The sequence below is a fragment of the Nelumbo nucifera genome, chromosome 2 (genome assembly GCF_055504915.1).
Source record: "Nelumbo nucifera cultivar China Antique chromosome 2, China Antique-T2T, whole genome shotgun sequence".
Classification (NCBI taxonomy): domain Eukaryota; kingdom Viridiplantae; phylum Streptophyta; class Magnoliopsida; order Proteales; family Nelumbonaceae; genus Nelumbo; species Nelumbo nucifera.
In genome coordinates this window covers 104,880,882-104,895,302 of record NC_142650.1, presented here as the reverse complement: position 1 = coordinate 104,895,302, position 14,421 = coordinate 104,880,882, and the positions used below count along the sequence as shown (strand labels likewise).

At 35.8% G+C, this 14,421-nt stretch overlaps 1 protein-coding gene across 1 annotated transcript; it reads left to right on the top strand.

Annotated features, from left to right (window-relative positions):
- The first annotated feature begins 6,610 nt into the window (after positions 1–6,610).
- On the top strand, positions 6,611–13,717 carry LOC104603535 (zinc finger CCCH domain-containing protein 14-like). The gene is made up of 3 exons (XM_010267597.3): positions 6,611–6,962; positions 8,089–8,149; positions 12,772–13,717. The coding sequence occupies exons 1-3, from the start codon at positions 6,881–6,883 to the stop codon at positions 13,544–13,546; spliced, it is 918 nt and encodes a 305-aa protein (XP_010265899.1). The 5' UTR covers positions 6,611–6,880; the 3' UTR covers positions 13,547–13,717.
- The last annotated feature ends 704 nt before the right edge of the window (positions 13,718–14,421 follow it).

The following is a 14,421-nucleotide window of genomic DNA, read 5'->3' as shown; positions in this document are numbered from 1 at the left end:
TCTGAATCAGGCCTATCCGTACTTTTCCCAAAAATACAACCATTAGAGGTGTAAAAACAGATTGGGCCGCCCACAGGCCATGCCTAGCACAACCCACCAACTATAGTGAAGGGTCGTGCCAGGTATGGTACAACCCTTGGGGCTAGGCTAGACCGATGGTTTTTTCTACCCTTGCGGCCGTGCCAGCATGGTTTGCGACATGGCCCAAATCCCAATACATTATTTAATCATTTTATTATAATAAATTTTTAATTTCATTTAATCATTTTATATTTTTATTGTAGTTATTGATTGTTCATATGGAATAAAATTTTAAGATGATTTTTTTTTTCCAAATGGTTGTTACAATCACAATGCAGGCGGCACCCCAACCTACTACAATGCAAGCAGCACCAAAATGTGGGCTGTGCCGGATCACTTTCTAGTTTTTAATAGAATGTTTTGAACATCCTAATGAAATTACATTTTTAATAATTAATTTTTAGTAATTATTTATTAGTAATTTTTTTCTAGTAAATCACATCTAATTGTTTTTTAGTAATTATTGAAAATTTTCAGTAAATATCAGTAATTATTAATCTTTTTCATTAATTATTGATATTTTCAATAATTACAGATATCAATAAATTTATTTAAAAACTTTTGAAAATTAATGCTTAAGTGCGATATTAATTGAAATGATTTTTTTTTTCAAACTTAATGAAATTTAACTTGGTTTTATAAAATTTCTAAATATATCAAAAACTAATTATTACTAAAAATATCAAAATTACTGAAATTGAAATTAATTTTCTTAAATTACTAAATTTGAAATTAATTTTCAAAAGTTGATTAATTTATTGTTTAATGAAAATATCTAAGCAATTATGGTTTCATTACTAAGAAATTATATATTGTTTAATTAATGAAGTTTAGTTACTAATGAATTAATAAATTGACTGAGAAAATATAGGAAAATCAATTAAAATGGGATAAACCTGACCCGACGATCCAAAGCTCTACTTTCTTTCTTTTCTAAGTTCTCTTAAACGACAATGCCTTTTCTCACTCTCATTCCAAGCCCTGTTCTCATGATATTTATATCCATTTTACCCTAATATTCCAATTCAATGGGTAAGATGAGATGATTTTATCTTGTTAAAACTTTTGAACCGTTTGACCTAGATGATCGAACCACTGACCAAAAACTAGTGGTCAAAGTGGTTTCGTTTCCAGGTTGGTTTTTAAAATCTTGCTTTCCATTGACTAACTCCACCCTTACTATTTACATATTATTTTAAAGTACCCCTACTCTGTTGTTAAATGCTAATGGAAAAAATAAAATGTTGAATTTTTCCTTTACTGTTTTTCAAATTTTCAAAATAAAACCCAATCAATGAAAATTTTCAGAAAGACAGGAAGCAGATCGTTGCTCTGCCTCGGCCTCCGTATCCGTCTCTATTTTTGTACCCGTCTCCTCCATCTCCATTTTTCATTTTCCATTTTCCATTTTCCATATTTGCCCCCGCCTCTGTCTTCGTCTGTGTCCCTGTTGTCTCCATTTTTTATATGCTCTAATTTTCTTTTAATGCTCTAATTTTCAGTAAGCATTAAAAGGGAATAATAAAACAAGAAACGCAATTAAGTAGTGTAATTTAGAATTAGTAACATCTAAATTGAGATCGAAGGAATACAAAAGGGAATAATAGAGACTTAGGATAAGATCATCCCCTGCAATGGGTGTGATATGGTCGTCATCCACCAAATCTTGCCATACTTGTCTTGTATTTCCTGTCAATTGATTTACAGTAAGCGCCATTACAACTGTTTACACCAAAGAAGAAATCATTGAGAGAAATGAACAGGCGTTATAGTAATTGAAATTACCCACTGTTTTCAAAACGGGATCGGACTGGACGGTCGGACTGGAAAACTGAGAATCAATCACTTGATCGGTTTTGTTTTCCTTTAAAACCGTTTTTTCCCCCAAAACCATTGATTTTGGTCAGTAAACCGCTGAACTTACCGATTAACCGTTTGAACGGTTTTGACTGTTTTTCAAATTTTTAAATTTTTTATTTTTTGCCAGAATGGGCCGACCGTTCGGATTGAATGGTCAGACCGTTCAAACTGATAACCGAACCCCTGACCGATTCGATCACTGGTTCGTTTTTAAAAACCATGCAATTACCTCTTATTTCCTTAAGTCGAAGCATCATCCACCTTTGAAGACTCTCAGCTAGAGATCAAAGAAAAATTTTCCTTGATTTCTTCTTAGCTAAAATTCTGCTAAATTAGGTTGGAGCAAAATACTTTGGGGGAGAGTTGTCAGTAATCTCTTATAGGACGAAGAAATTTCTTGTGTTTTATCTTCTGACTTCTAAGTAGTGGACCTTTAATGGAACTTTCCATCTCACACGCACTCGAAAATCTGTGAAAACTCTAGTTCAGAGTTCAGACGTCGCCCTTTCTATTTATTTTGCTCTTTTCTCTCCATAGTCTGTACTCTCTTCTTTGGTGTTGTCATCCTCCCTTTGTCGGACTCTGCGTCTCGAGATCCTTCTGTACAGAGGAAAAAGAATATTAGGGGTTGTTCTCTTTTTGGATTTTGAGATGGAAGAAAGTTGATCCATGGGATTTTGATTTTCATTGACCAAGAATTTCATATTCATTTTTCATATTAATGTGGGGATCAGGAAAAGTGTAAGTGGTACCCATCTCCTAGGTGGGTAAATAACTTTCCCACCTAAGAGGAAAGTTGACAACACTTGAATAGGACAAAAATGTCCCTTTTAATAATGTATTTTTATGACTAAAATGGTCATTACTTTATTTATTTGAGAAATAAAAGAACATGGGTAAATGCACTTTCTCGGGTAAGTGTTTCTTAGGAAAAACTTACCCCACTTACCCAAGTAATTACATTTACCCGAGTAAGTAACTTACCGAAAAGCGAACAGGGCCTTAAAGAAAAACGTAGTAAGAAAAAAGGTATTGTCTTCTTTTTTTATTTCCAGAAATGTACGTTACATAGTGACAAGCTCCTATTGGATTCCAAAACTTCACCGAAATGGGAGAGGAGAGAGAGAGAGAGAGAGAGAGAGAGCTATTGAAAACACCTCAGCACTGGAAAAGTTTTCAACGATAAATCAATACCAGTAATGAAAAGGGCATTATTGTTATTTTCTCAAAATATAACAATCACTTGGTGTAGCATGTGAGCGGATTGTGACGGAACCCTAACGGCAGGGAAGTAATTAGTCAATTGTCAGAAAACTTGGGATATTTTAAGACAGAATATAAATAGTAAGAATAGAGTTGGTCAATTAACTAAACCAAAAAAGTAGTTTAACAAATTTGCCCAAAATTAAATGAGAACTTTGTTTTTGTAGAACATTCTTTTTATTTTAATATTTTCTTACTTTTTTCCATTTTTTACTACTTTTTAGAGGGAACCGTTATTTTTACTATTGATCATCGTTATTATTTCCATATTTCATGCATTACCAATAGCCAAATTTATGTTCCCAATTTGTAGTTTACATTTTACAAAAAGATGCCATGCAACTTCATTTTCGTCTGCAAAATTTCCAACGAGGGTCAATATCAAACCTTCTTGACCTTAGATATGCTTTTATAGGAATTTTCCCAACAATATGTCTACCATTTTGAAACCTATAAAAATCAGTATGGTTTATGTGGGAAAGAAGTTTATATTGTATATGTAATAAAGATGGCTAGGTCTGTTTATGACTTCAAAAAAAATAATTGATTTGTATATTATAAATCTCTGTATAATAAAATTAAAGAATAATAAATCTCTGTATATTATTTATTTATCAATATGTATTTATTCTTTTTATTTATTTATGCACGCTTTGCTTGAAGTGTTGCTTACAACCCATCAAGGAAAATTTGGTTTCATGCGGTGAACATCTCCAAACTTGAGATGTCAAGGTCCAGGAAACAAATCACTACAGTAGAGCTTGGTTTGGTGTTACCATTAATTCCTCCGGATAATAAAATTAATGAAACACAAAGCGATTTTTTTTTTTGTTTATTACTTATTAATTTTTGTTAACAAGAATTCAAATGATGAATTGGTTTTGTTCAATTTAGAAAACAAACTTGCTAGAGTCTAGACCTTATAATTTGTTTTTGCTTTGGATCAATGGGGCACCAATGGGCTGAACTAGCATTTTATGCCCTTCTATTCCACTTTTATGTTGTGTGTTATATGGCATTTCTAGGTGGGTAGTGGCCATTTGATTTATCCATGATTGGTTACCAATAAGAACACAAGTGAAGTAGGAAATTTGAGAGCAAATTTCATAGAGTGAACCATTCAACAATTCTGCATTTCTTTCCATCTTAAGCAGTTTTTATTCTAGTAGCTTATTGCATGTCTAATTTGAGTGGTCATCGATTTATGTATAGTAGGTGTGTTCCGTGAGTTCTCCTCATTGCCTATGAAAGAGTTCTGGTCATCGATTATAATAGCAAGCGATGTGTTTGATTAGATTTATGTATAGTAGGTGTGTTCCGTCCTGTATCATCACGTCGATCCATGAAGTATGGATCTTTTATGTTTAGAACTTGTTTGGCGTTTCATCTTTCATCTTTGTGGGAGGACTTTTTATTGATTTATATTCTTAGTATATAACTTGTTCTTGTCTTTGTCGATTTGACCAATCGGCATAGAAGATCTTCTATGTCAACCTGAAACACAGAAGAACATAGAGAGAGAGATAGAGGGTTGATTTGATTTATAGGTTTTTGGGTATTTTTGGTTGTCGTTAATGGTGTGCTTAGAAAAAAATTGAACGGAATGTAATCTCCTCCTTGCTCTGCCTTGCATCTTTTTGCATCCTTAAGCATTTTGTCATCTCCTCCTTGCTCAGCTTATCGTTGTCATTTATGATCACCGACGATCTCGCCTTGCTCAGCCTACTGGGTTTCTCTTACCCTCTCTTGTTTTATCCCAATCTCATTGGAATATAACACTCACCGGCGATCTCTCCAGTGACGACAAATGACAGATGGCAGAGGTCGGTTGTCGTTCTTGATTGGAAGATCCAAAAGACGCCTGTTATGTTAATTATAGTAATTTACTATTTGGCGCCCTTTCTTAATGTAAAGGTAAAAATGACTTTTCATGCGTCTCCATTATGATTTAATGATTGTGATAATTGTCAGAAGCAGTAGGGGTACTTTAAGATAATATTGAAACAGTAGGGGTAGAGTTAGTTAATTTCCTAAACCTTTGGGGTAGTTTAAGAAATTTACCCTTCCATTTATTATGAAATGATGATGCAACACACTTATGTAATTTGGTTGCTATTACGATTGCAATGAGGAGGAAAAGGATGATGGTCTCCAGGGTATTGCGTAGTTATGACGAAGAGGGGATTGAGAAAGAGTCATGAGAGGAAAGGCTTATGAATAGGCTTTCAAACCTTAAGACTATAGTCATGGAATCGAATTAGTCATGTATAAATCATATATGAATGGATAAGACTAGTTATTTGAGGTTATGTGAATTATTAAGTAATGTAAGAAAGATGTAGTAAACATGTAGGGGTGGAAGAAATGGTTGCATGCTTCCTAAATATTTTATCACATGATGTCAAGAATAGGGAGCAATAATAGAACTTTAGGAGGTTTGGGTCCACCATAAGCAAGTACCTCAACATGGTGTTGAATGCAATGTTACGCCTACATGAAATCCTACTTAAAAAACATGAATTTGTGCTTGCAAACTCAAACGATGAGAAATGGAAGTGGTCCAAGGTGTGACCATTTTTTATTTATTCTTTCCTACTCATTACAAATAACAAACCTTTAAGGTTGAAATTTTAAATTTTATCTCTCTTGTTTTGTTTTATAGAATTGTCTAAGGGCTCTTGATAGAACATATATTAGGGCCCGAGTGTCTGAAAAGGATAAGCATAGATATTTAACAAGAAAGAACGAAATTGCAACAAATGCATTAGGTGTTTGCTCCCCATATATGGAATTCATTTACATATATACCTTGTAGTCCTTTGTGTTGCCATTTCAAGGAGAAATGACTTAAAAGTACTACAAGGTAGATAATAAACCCTGAGAATTAGGATAACAAGATCAAAGGGCTAATATTAATATTTGATAAACTAATATGTATTGTCATATTTGTTTAGGTTATTATTATTACTTGTGTGATGTTGGGTACTCCAATAATGAGGGGTTTCTAATACCTTATATAAGGGTCAAAGATATCACCTAAATAAATAAGGGCAAGGACATCAACCAGCATCCCAACTGAGATATGCAACATGAGGCATGAACAATACTTAGGAATTGCACCGCAAGGGTCCCGACCTATTTTTTCATAAATTGGCAACCAAACAGTTAAAAGCGATTTTTGAATCGCTTAGTTCTGAGTCTTCTGACGTGATCAGGGCCCAAAATGCAGGTCCATGGGCCGCTATCCTCGACCCAGTACAAAGATTCGAGAATACTCAAGTGAGGCGGTGACATAAAAAGCCCATGACCCACGACTTGAGCAACCACGGGCTGTTTGGGATGATTGGATCCAATTACCCAATAAATCCAATTAATCATTTAAACCCTAAATTTGAAATCCCACCCTGCATTTATTTCTTTCTCTCTCTTCCCAACTTGTTGCGTGTTTTCGTATCCTTCCCTTCCCTATCGTTTCTTCTAGAAACCCCGGCCCTTCGTTTGCTCTGTCCCTGCTGCAAACCCTAGGGTTTTGCTTTCTCTAGCTATCCACTTTTCCGTAGGATTTTTTTTTTTGCTTTTTTAGGATTTTTGGCGATCTCTCTTTTTTCTTCCCATCACTCTCTTTTGCTTCCTTGTTCTAGCGGTTTCTTTCCGATCTCGATCTGCACTTATTGCCATGGACTTTGGAGCTGCGCGCAAGAGAGGGAGGGGTGACCTGGCTTTTAATGGCAATGGAGGAATTAAGCGTCCTAAGCAAGGTTCGTATCTGTGGTTTCTCATTATTCACTCTATTTACCCAGTTTTTTCTAGGGTTTTTAGTCCCTTTGTAATGTTTGTTACTCTTTGATCTTTGGGTTTTCTTTTCTTTTCATGTTTTTTTAATTTTTGGGTTTGATGAAGTGGTCTAACGCTATTTTTTCAGTCTTTGCCCTTTTATCCCTTTTCTTCTCTTTTGAGGGAGTTAAGTTCTCATTGAAACTCTGTTCTGATTAGTTTATGTTCTAGTGTCTTTAGGGTTTCATTTAGATCCTTCATTCTTGTATCTCTTTTTTTGGGTGATAAGTTAGATTCTTGTGTCTTAAAGAGTTCTATTATCTATTGGATGAAGCATGAGAGCATTGGAGTTTCGTATTGTGGGAAACTTGTACGTGGGGTTGGTGTGACTTGGAGTACTTGTTCATTTCTAATTGATTGTGTCTGTATTTTCATGCATTAAGAAAGTACTGCAACGTGTTTACTGCTATCATCGTTATTATCATATGTGCATATGTATATTTACTTTTGCATTCTGTTGGTTCCCCCTTTTTATTTGTTTGATTGCACGAACCCTAAACCAGGGGAAATGCAATTCCATACGTTCAATTGTAGGTGAAGATATAGATTTTGAATATTTATGGTACCCCTATTTTAGCTAAATTATTTGATACCTTAGGACCATAGCCTTAACGTAGATTAATAATGATTCTCGTTCGTCGAGTATATGTGAGCAAGGATCCAATCCAACTTCTTCATAAGTGTATACGTGGTTCCAAGCTTCAGAAAAGAAGTTTTTGGATATAAATTTGTTAAAAATTAACCTAAGAAGAATATGAAGAATCAGAAATTGCACCATTCTTCTTTGTCTCTCACCTTCTCAGATCTGTATATGTTTGTATGGTACGAGGCAAAGCTGAAATAATTTTAATTTACTGCTTGAGAATAATAGTTATTCTGTCTTGATTCAATTTAATATCAAATATTATTAATCTTTATAAAAGGGTAACTTTTTCTAATTATGTTAACTACTAAATAATGTTAATGCAATCATTGGATATTCATGGAGTTCCCGGATTAATAACTCACTGGAATTTTAACTGAGGAAAAGTAATTAATGTTCTGCAACAGAAATGGAGTCCTTTACACCTGGTATAGGAAGCAAATCGAAGCCATGCACCAAGTTTTTCAGGTTCTAATCTTAACTTATCTAAGATAAATTCTCTAATTTAATTTGTTTCTATTCCAAATGTTTACAACTATTAATAATAATTTCTTTATATCATTTTTTGTAATTAAGTACAATGTTATCAAAAGGCTAATGAATTGGTCATGTAAAGTTGTGATTACAGGTCCACACCACTTATTGCTCTAATCAAGTTAACAAAGATTATTTGAACAGAGATAATGGTTGATATATGAGATTACAGTTGGAAAAAATCACTTGCGAGGTTGTCTAGCTCACAGGCAGTTGTATCGGGTTATGAAAGATTTCCTCAATAAAAGTGCATATTATTCTAATAATGCCGCATTTAGTTGTTTATCAGATCTTGTGAACTCAGTTAAAGTCTTCGATTAGTTTGGCTACCAATTAAAATACTGCTCATGAAGATAAGATATTGGACACGCTCAGAACATAAAAGAGTCAACCGGCTAAAACCTATTGCAAAATTTGTGTGCTATTACTTTAATTTCAAACGCTAAAACTGTATTTTTTTTTGCTTATGTTGTCCTACATGACCACACCTGATATTTCTATTTATTACTTTACCAAGTCATTCTCGTATCACTTTTCAATACCCATATTCTTTTCTGTAGTTGAAGATAATAGTGCCGTGAGTTTTTACTTTCCAATAGTTTACGATGCATTTTACAAAAATGCTATATTTAATGACTATCTAAAATGTGTCAACATGATAGGGGCTGTGTAATATAAACATAATATTATAATTTACTAAATGTTGAATTACTGCCGTTTACACGATATCTGCACAGTGGTGGTAATATAAATGCACTTTTTTATTAAATGATATATTAATCAACTATTGATATATGAAGACTTGGAAAGCTTAATATTTTACTTTCTTCAGTGAGTTTATGCATGTACACCATGAAAATTGTGTCCTCCATTCTTTTTGACATGTATTTTACTGTGTGAGTTGTTCATTGTGTGTTGGTTTGGGAGTTGAAAATGGCTGAACAGATGGTAAGTAATATGCTCTTTCTGTTTTTTGAAAAGGTAAAAGTATTGATTGCAGGAAGAGTATACACAGCATATACAGAGGGAGGCAAAAAAAGAAACAGCCTCAACAGAAAAAGAAAAAACCTCTAAAAAAGGCCTAAACCCAATCCCACATAGCACTGTGACTAGGCCCAGTTACCAAACAAAACAACACAAGGACCTTAAAATAGGAGACCACTGAAGCAGCCACAATCTGCATACAGACACATCAGAGCACACTACTAGACTAGTTGAAAGTACAAAGCACACCTTCATTCAAAATATTGCTACAAAAGGCCTATCGAGCAATCTATCCTTTACCTCTTCTATTACTGCCTCTAGTACTGTGAAGACCTCTACGTCTAGGTTTCTGAACCATCACATCATCAAAGAAATCCAAAAGCTTTTTGGACCATCGACAACCTGGCAGAAAATCTATATTAGTGAAGGAGTGATCAGATGAAGTGCTACCCGAATTTTGAGTCTGATCCCGAGCTGCAAAATGAACCTGGTGGATGGGCCATAATGTTGGATTTGAACCAATCACGAACTTGGACCTCTTGCTTCTCTGCAAAAGACATGCCTAAAAACTTACCAAAATCAAGGGCCTGATCCACTCATTACTCCTAAAACAAGGTTGGATTAGAGGAGCCATCTTTGGAACACGGTCGCACCTCAAACTGCTTCATTGTTTCAGCCTTGAGACTAGACTGAGGTGAAGCTACTTCTCCGGCACACTCCCCAATAGTCAAGATAGGGCCTTTGACTTTATCTTGACAGCAAAGAAATTTCTTGACTTTATCCTTCTTTTGCTTACAAATTACTAATGTGGGAGTTTATTTTCAATTAGAACTAATCTTTAATTAGAAGGATCTACTGGGAGCAATTTTGTGTGCCTTCTCACCTTCTTTCTGTAGAAGAATCATCATCTCATAGTTTAACTATACTGTGAAACTTCTCTCAGCACTGTTGAAATCAGTATGTTTATGCTTGTTCTGTGCATGTCATGACTATGGAAGTTATTTTAAACCCCAGCCCCATGCTTTTCTGAGATTTGATTTGGCCTGCATTTATTAACTGAAACAGCAAGTTGAACCGGTGATCCTTTAGCTTAACTAAGGGGAGATGTCTCATTGTCATAGCTTTGATATATTGCAGTGTTTTTCCAGTTTTGCAACTTGTTCAAAACTTACCTTTCCCAAAATACTTGTCAAAAAAAAGTTTGCCTTTCCAGTTTTGCATTGTAATATGCATTTGAGAATAGGTATGCATATTGGGTTGGGTAGGGTTGAAGTTCGATTTAGGGTTAGGGTTGAAAGGTATGAACCCAACTAAACTTTGGGGTGGGTAAGGGTTGAGGCTTTGGCCAACCCATCTCAACCCAAACCTGACTTAGTATAAATGTTACACAAACATGTATTCGTAAAGGTATTTGTATATTTTGTGCATCAACAATTTTAAGTTTAATGGGAAATTTTTTCAAAAGCCTAATAACTTTGCCCTTTTACATATAATAATGCTAAAACTGAATTGCCCTCAATCCTCGAGTCTTTAGGAAACAAGATCATTTGAAGTCGGGTCAATCTGATCCCAGCTTCAGGATGGGTTAAGTTTAGGGTTGGGGGTTCAACTGCTAAGGTTTGGTTAGGGTTGACCTCAACCTAACCTGTACTGATCTGACTTGCACCACTAATTTAATCCATGTAATCTACACAATCTCATAGCTGTTGCTTATGTTATATTCCCTGTAAGGTGGTAGTATCTTTGTTACCTAGGTTTGATGACCCTGGATCTGTTACACCATTCTGTGCACTTCACTAAGGCAATTTGTGTGTTAGTTGTCCAGGACTTCTGTAATACACGGTTACTCTAATGTGTATGGTTTGTTACACATGTATAATGTAATGCCAGTTGTGTACTGTCTGTTTAGTGTAGGAAAAAAATGTGTATCAGGTATAGTACTCAGGTTGGAACTTCAAGTTTGATTCTTTTGAATCTCTATACAGTTGCATTTTCTCAGTGGTTAAACAGAATATGGACTTGCATAGTTTGCAGATAATGGTAGATAGAAGTCATTTATTTTAGACATAAATACTTAAAATAGTAATGTGCCATATAATCTAGATATGACAAGGACACAGCTGGACATGTGTTGGCACCACTGAACATGTATCCACTATCCAGGTATTACAGATAATAGCTATGTCAGTCTTTTAAAAGCACAAGGGCATTTTGTGCCCTAGGCACAAGGTGAGGTGCATGCCTTTTTGAAGCGAGACACAAAATTTTCAAAAAAAATCTGAAAAAAATTCAAAGATGCAAAAGAAGGTAAAAATTCAAAATAAATCAATAAAATATTAAAATTAGTATATTAATTAAAAATGGAAACCGTAATTTAAAAAAAATACACGAACATAAAAGCATCAAAATGAAAATGCAAAAGTAATATAAGAGAATTGGCCAATGTCTTGGTCTTGGGGTAATTTGGCTGAATGTATGAAGTGGAACCAGGTTCCAGTTGCTTTGCGACCTATTCTTATTTCTCTTATCTCCAAAGAAATGGAGTAAACTTGATTGAAGTTAAATAAAGAAATGTGATGTTTTAATAATCACACCTGTATTTTTATTAATGGTGAATAGTATTTAGCCAGGTATAAATGGTTTGGTGTCAATTGTAACTCCTTTCTCCATAAAGAATTGTGACATTGACTGTCTCACTAGTTGGACAATATTGAGATAGTTGGCCACGTGGAGTTATTTATATTTAATCATGAGAACAAATAGTTGCCCTTTGACATGTATTTTAAGAGCAATGTTGTAAGACTCAATCAGATTTGGAGCATGACAGTTAGCCTGTTCAAACTGTAAAAGATGTTATTTAACTGGGACCTGAAAAAGTCACTGGGTAATCAGTCAACCATCCGGTCTGGCCTGTCTTAGAACGCTGTTTCAGAGCATCACCAGCCCCTCTTTGTTTAAGATCTTCATATGGTTGCCCTGCTGACATAAACTTGTCTGTACGTATTAAGTTGTTTCAACCAAGTGCATATTTTGGGATGTTTTCTCTGCTGGAACAATGCTCATGTAGTTTGTAGAGAAAAGGGATCCTGATTGTGCATTTGGCACATAGTGATGGTGTTTACGAATTTTTTGCTCGACTGCATGCATCTGTTAGTACACGCTATCGTGTATCTTGTGTATGTACTATTTTTGTGCTGTGTGTCTGATCGCCTTTTTTCTGCTTGTGTACTTTTTGTTTTTTATTTGTTTATTTGTTGTGGTTATTATTTATGTGCATTTAGCATTAGACATGCCGGTTTGGCCTTACCAATTGGCTGTTGCACTGTAGAATTGAATATTAAATTACTTGTTAGGTGTTTGTGTCTCAGTTCGTAAGAAGGCTTATATGACTTTAATTGCATAATCCTCCTGATCTCTTACTAATAAAAAAAGAGTCCAGATAACATGTCTCTATTTTAGAAATTAAGTTGTCTATAAACTTTTATAGCATTCTTGGAACTGTTGCACTCACTCTCTCTCTTCAACAATTTTTGCGCTCTAATTCGTTGTTTCACTTCTAATGTCTCCTGCAGCACTGCGGGATGCCCATTTGGCGAGGGTTGCCACTTCCTACATTATGTTCCTGGTGGAATAAACACGGTGGCTCAAATGACGAACTTGGGCAACCCAGCTATTCCGTCCTCAAGAAATCCAGTGCCCCCACCACATGTTCCTGATGGTGTTTCTCCCTCAACTGTGAAGACTCGCATGTGTAACAAATTCAACACAGCTGAAGGATGCAAATTTGGGGATAAATGCCATTTTGCCCATAGCGAGCGGGAGCTTGGCAAGCCCAATGCCAATGCCCCATCCCAAGAAGATCCCCGCATCATGGGACTGATGTCAGGCAGGTTAGCTGGCCGACTTGAGCCCCCACCCCCGGGCATCACCGCTGCAGCGAGCTTCGGTGCCTCTGCAACTGCTAAGATTAGTGTTGATGCTTCCCTTGCTGGTGCAATCATCGGAAAAGGAGGTGTGAACTCAAAGCAGATATGTCGCCTGACAGGCGCCAAGCTCTCCATAAGGGAGCACGAATCAGATCCTAACCTGAGAAACATCGAGCTCGAGGGTACCTTTGATCAGATCAAGCAAGCCAGCGCAATGGTCCGTGAGCTGATTGTGAACGTTGGTTCAATGGTAGCAGCCGCCGCCCAAGTGAAGGCCCAAGCCGCACCAGCGGCACCTGCTGTGCCACCAAGCAACTATAAGACGAAGCTGTGCGAGAACTTTTCAAAGGGCTCCTGCACATTTGGGGACCGATGTCACTTTGCTCATGGTGCAACTGAGCTTCGCAAACCTGCAATCTGAACACTGTTTCCCTGTTCCTTTTTCCCCCCAATCCGGGGACGAGCTCTTAGGCTATAGTTGTACTAGTTATGGGAGAATGGTTTGAGGATTACTTGTTAGATGAAACTGTGTGGTAGTTAAAAAACATTGCCTGTTCAGCAAATTATTCTTTTCATCTTCGTTCCGTACCGATACCAAGTTGTTTCACGGTTTCACCCTTAAAAATTACACTATTAAGGTGGGCTCTTGGTCTTAAAAGCCTGCCATGTTCAAAAGCCACCGTGCAATGTCAACTCAGTGAATAGTAGCCACAAACGCCGAAGATTGTATCTGCAGTGGAGTCGAATGTTTTCTTTAACGGTCAGTCTTGATGCACCAAAGTGGGTTACACAAAGGTTCGAAATTTCGTACGTATCGTTTCGGGGGCGTGTAGGCAATGCAGTGGCCAGTCATTGAACGGTCAAACCACTGATTTGTAAACCAGTGGCCAAAGTGATTCTGATTCCACTTCCACGTCGTTTTTTAAACCACAACAGAAAATACTTAACCTTACACTTTTGAGCCTAATTACTTTACCTCTTCAAAGAAAAGGGTTCCCTTCATTGAGATTAATGGACTATTACATTTAAATAAGCAATCCCATATGTTGATTTTATTGTTTTTTTATATGATCCTACTGTCTTTGTAGATGTTATGGAAAACACATGATATGGTGTGAAACCACAAATAAAATCAAATTTGGGAATTGATTGTTCTTATCAAAACAAAAACCTAGTGTGTAAATAAATATTGAGGGATCCATAAAAAATTATAAAGCAAGTTTTGTATATCAAGAAGATATACTCAAATAGAAGCATTGATTATGAGGAGGTTTATTCTTAATTCCTTTCTTGGGC

Excerpts from the sequence above, each read along its gene's own strand:
- LOC104603535 (XM_010267597.3), top strand. The coding sequence starts at position 6,881 with ATGGACTTTGGAGCTGCGCGCAAGAGAGGGAGGGGTGACCTGGCTTTT. Across the intron at positions 6,963-8,088 it reads AATTAAGCGTCCTAAGCAAG|AAATGGAGTCCTTTACACCT; the intron begins GTTCGTATCTGT and ends GTTCTGCAACAG. Across the intron at positions 8,150-12,771 it reads CCATGCACCAAGTTTTTCAG|CACTGCGGGATGCCCATTTG; the intron begins GTTCTAATCTTA and ends TGTCTCCTGCAG.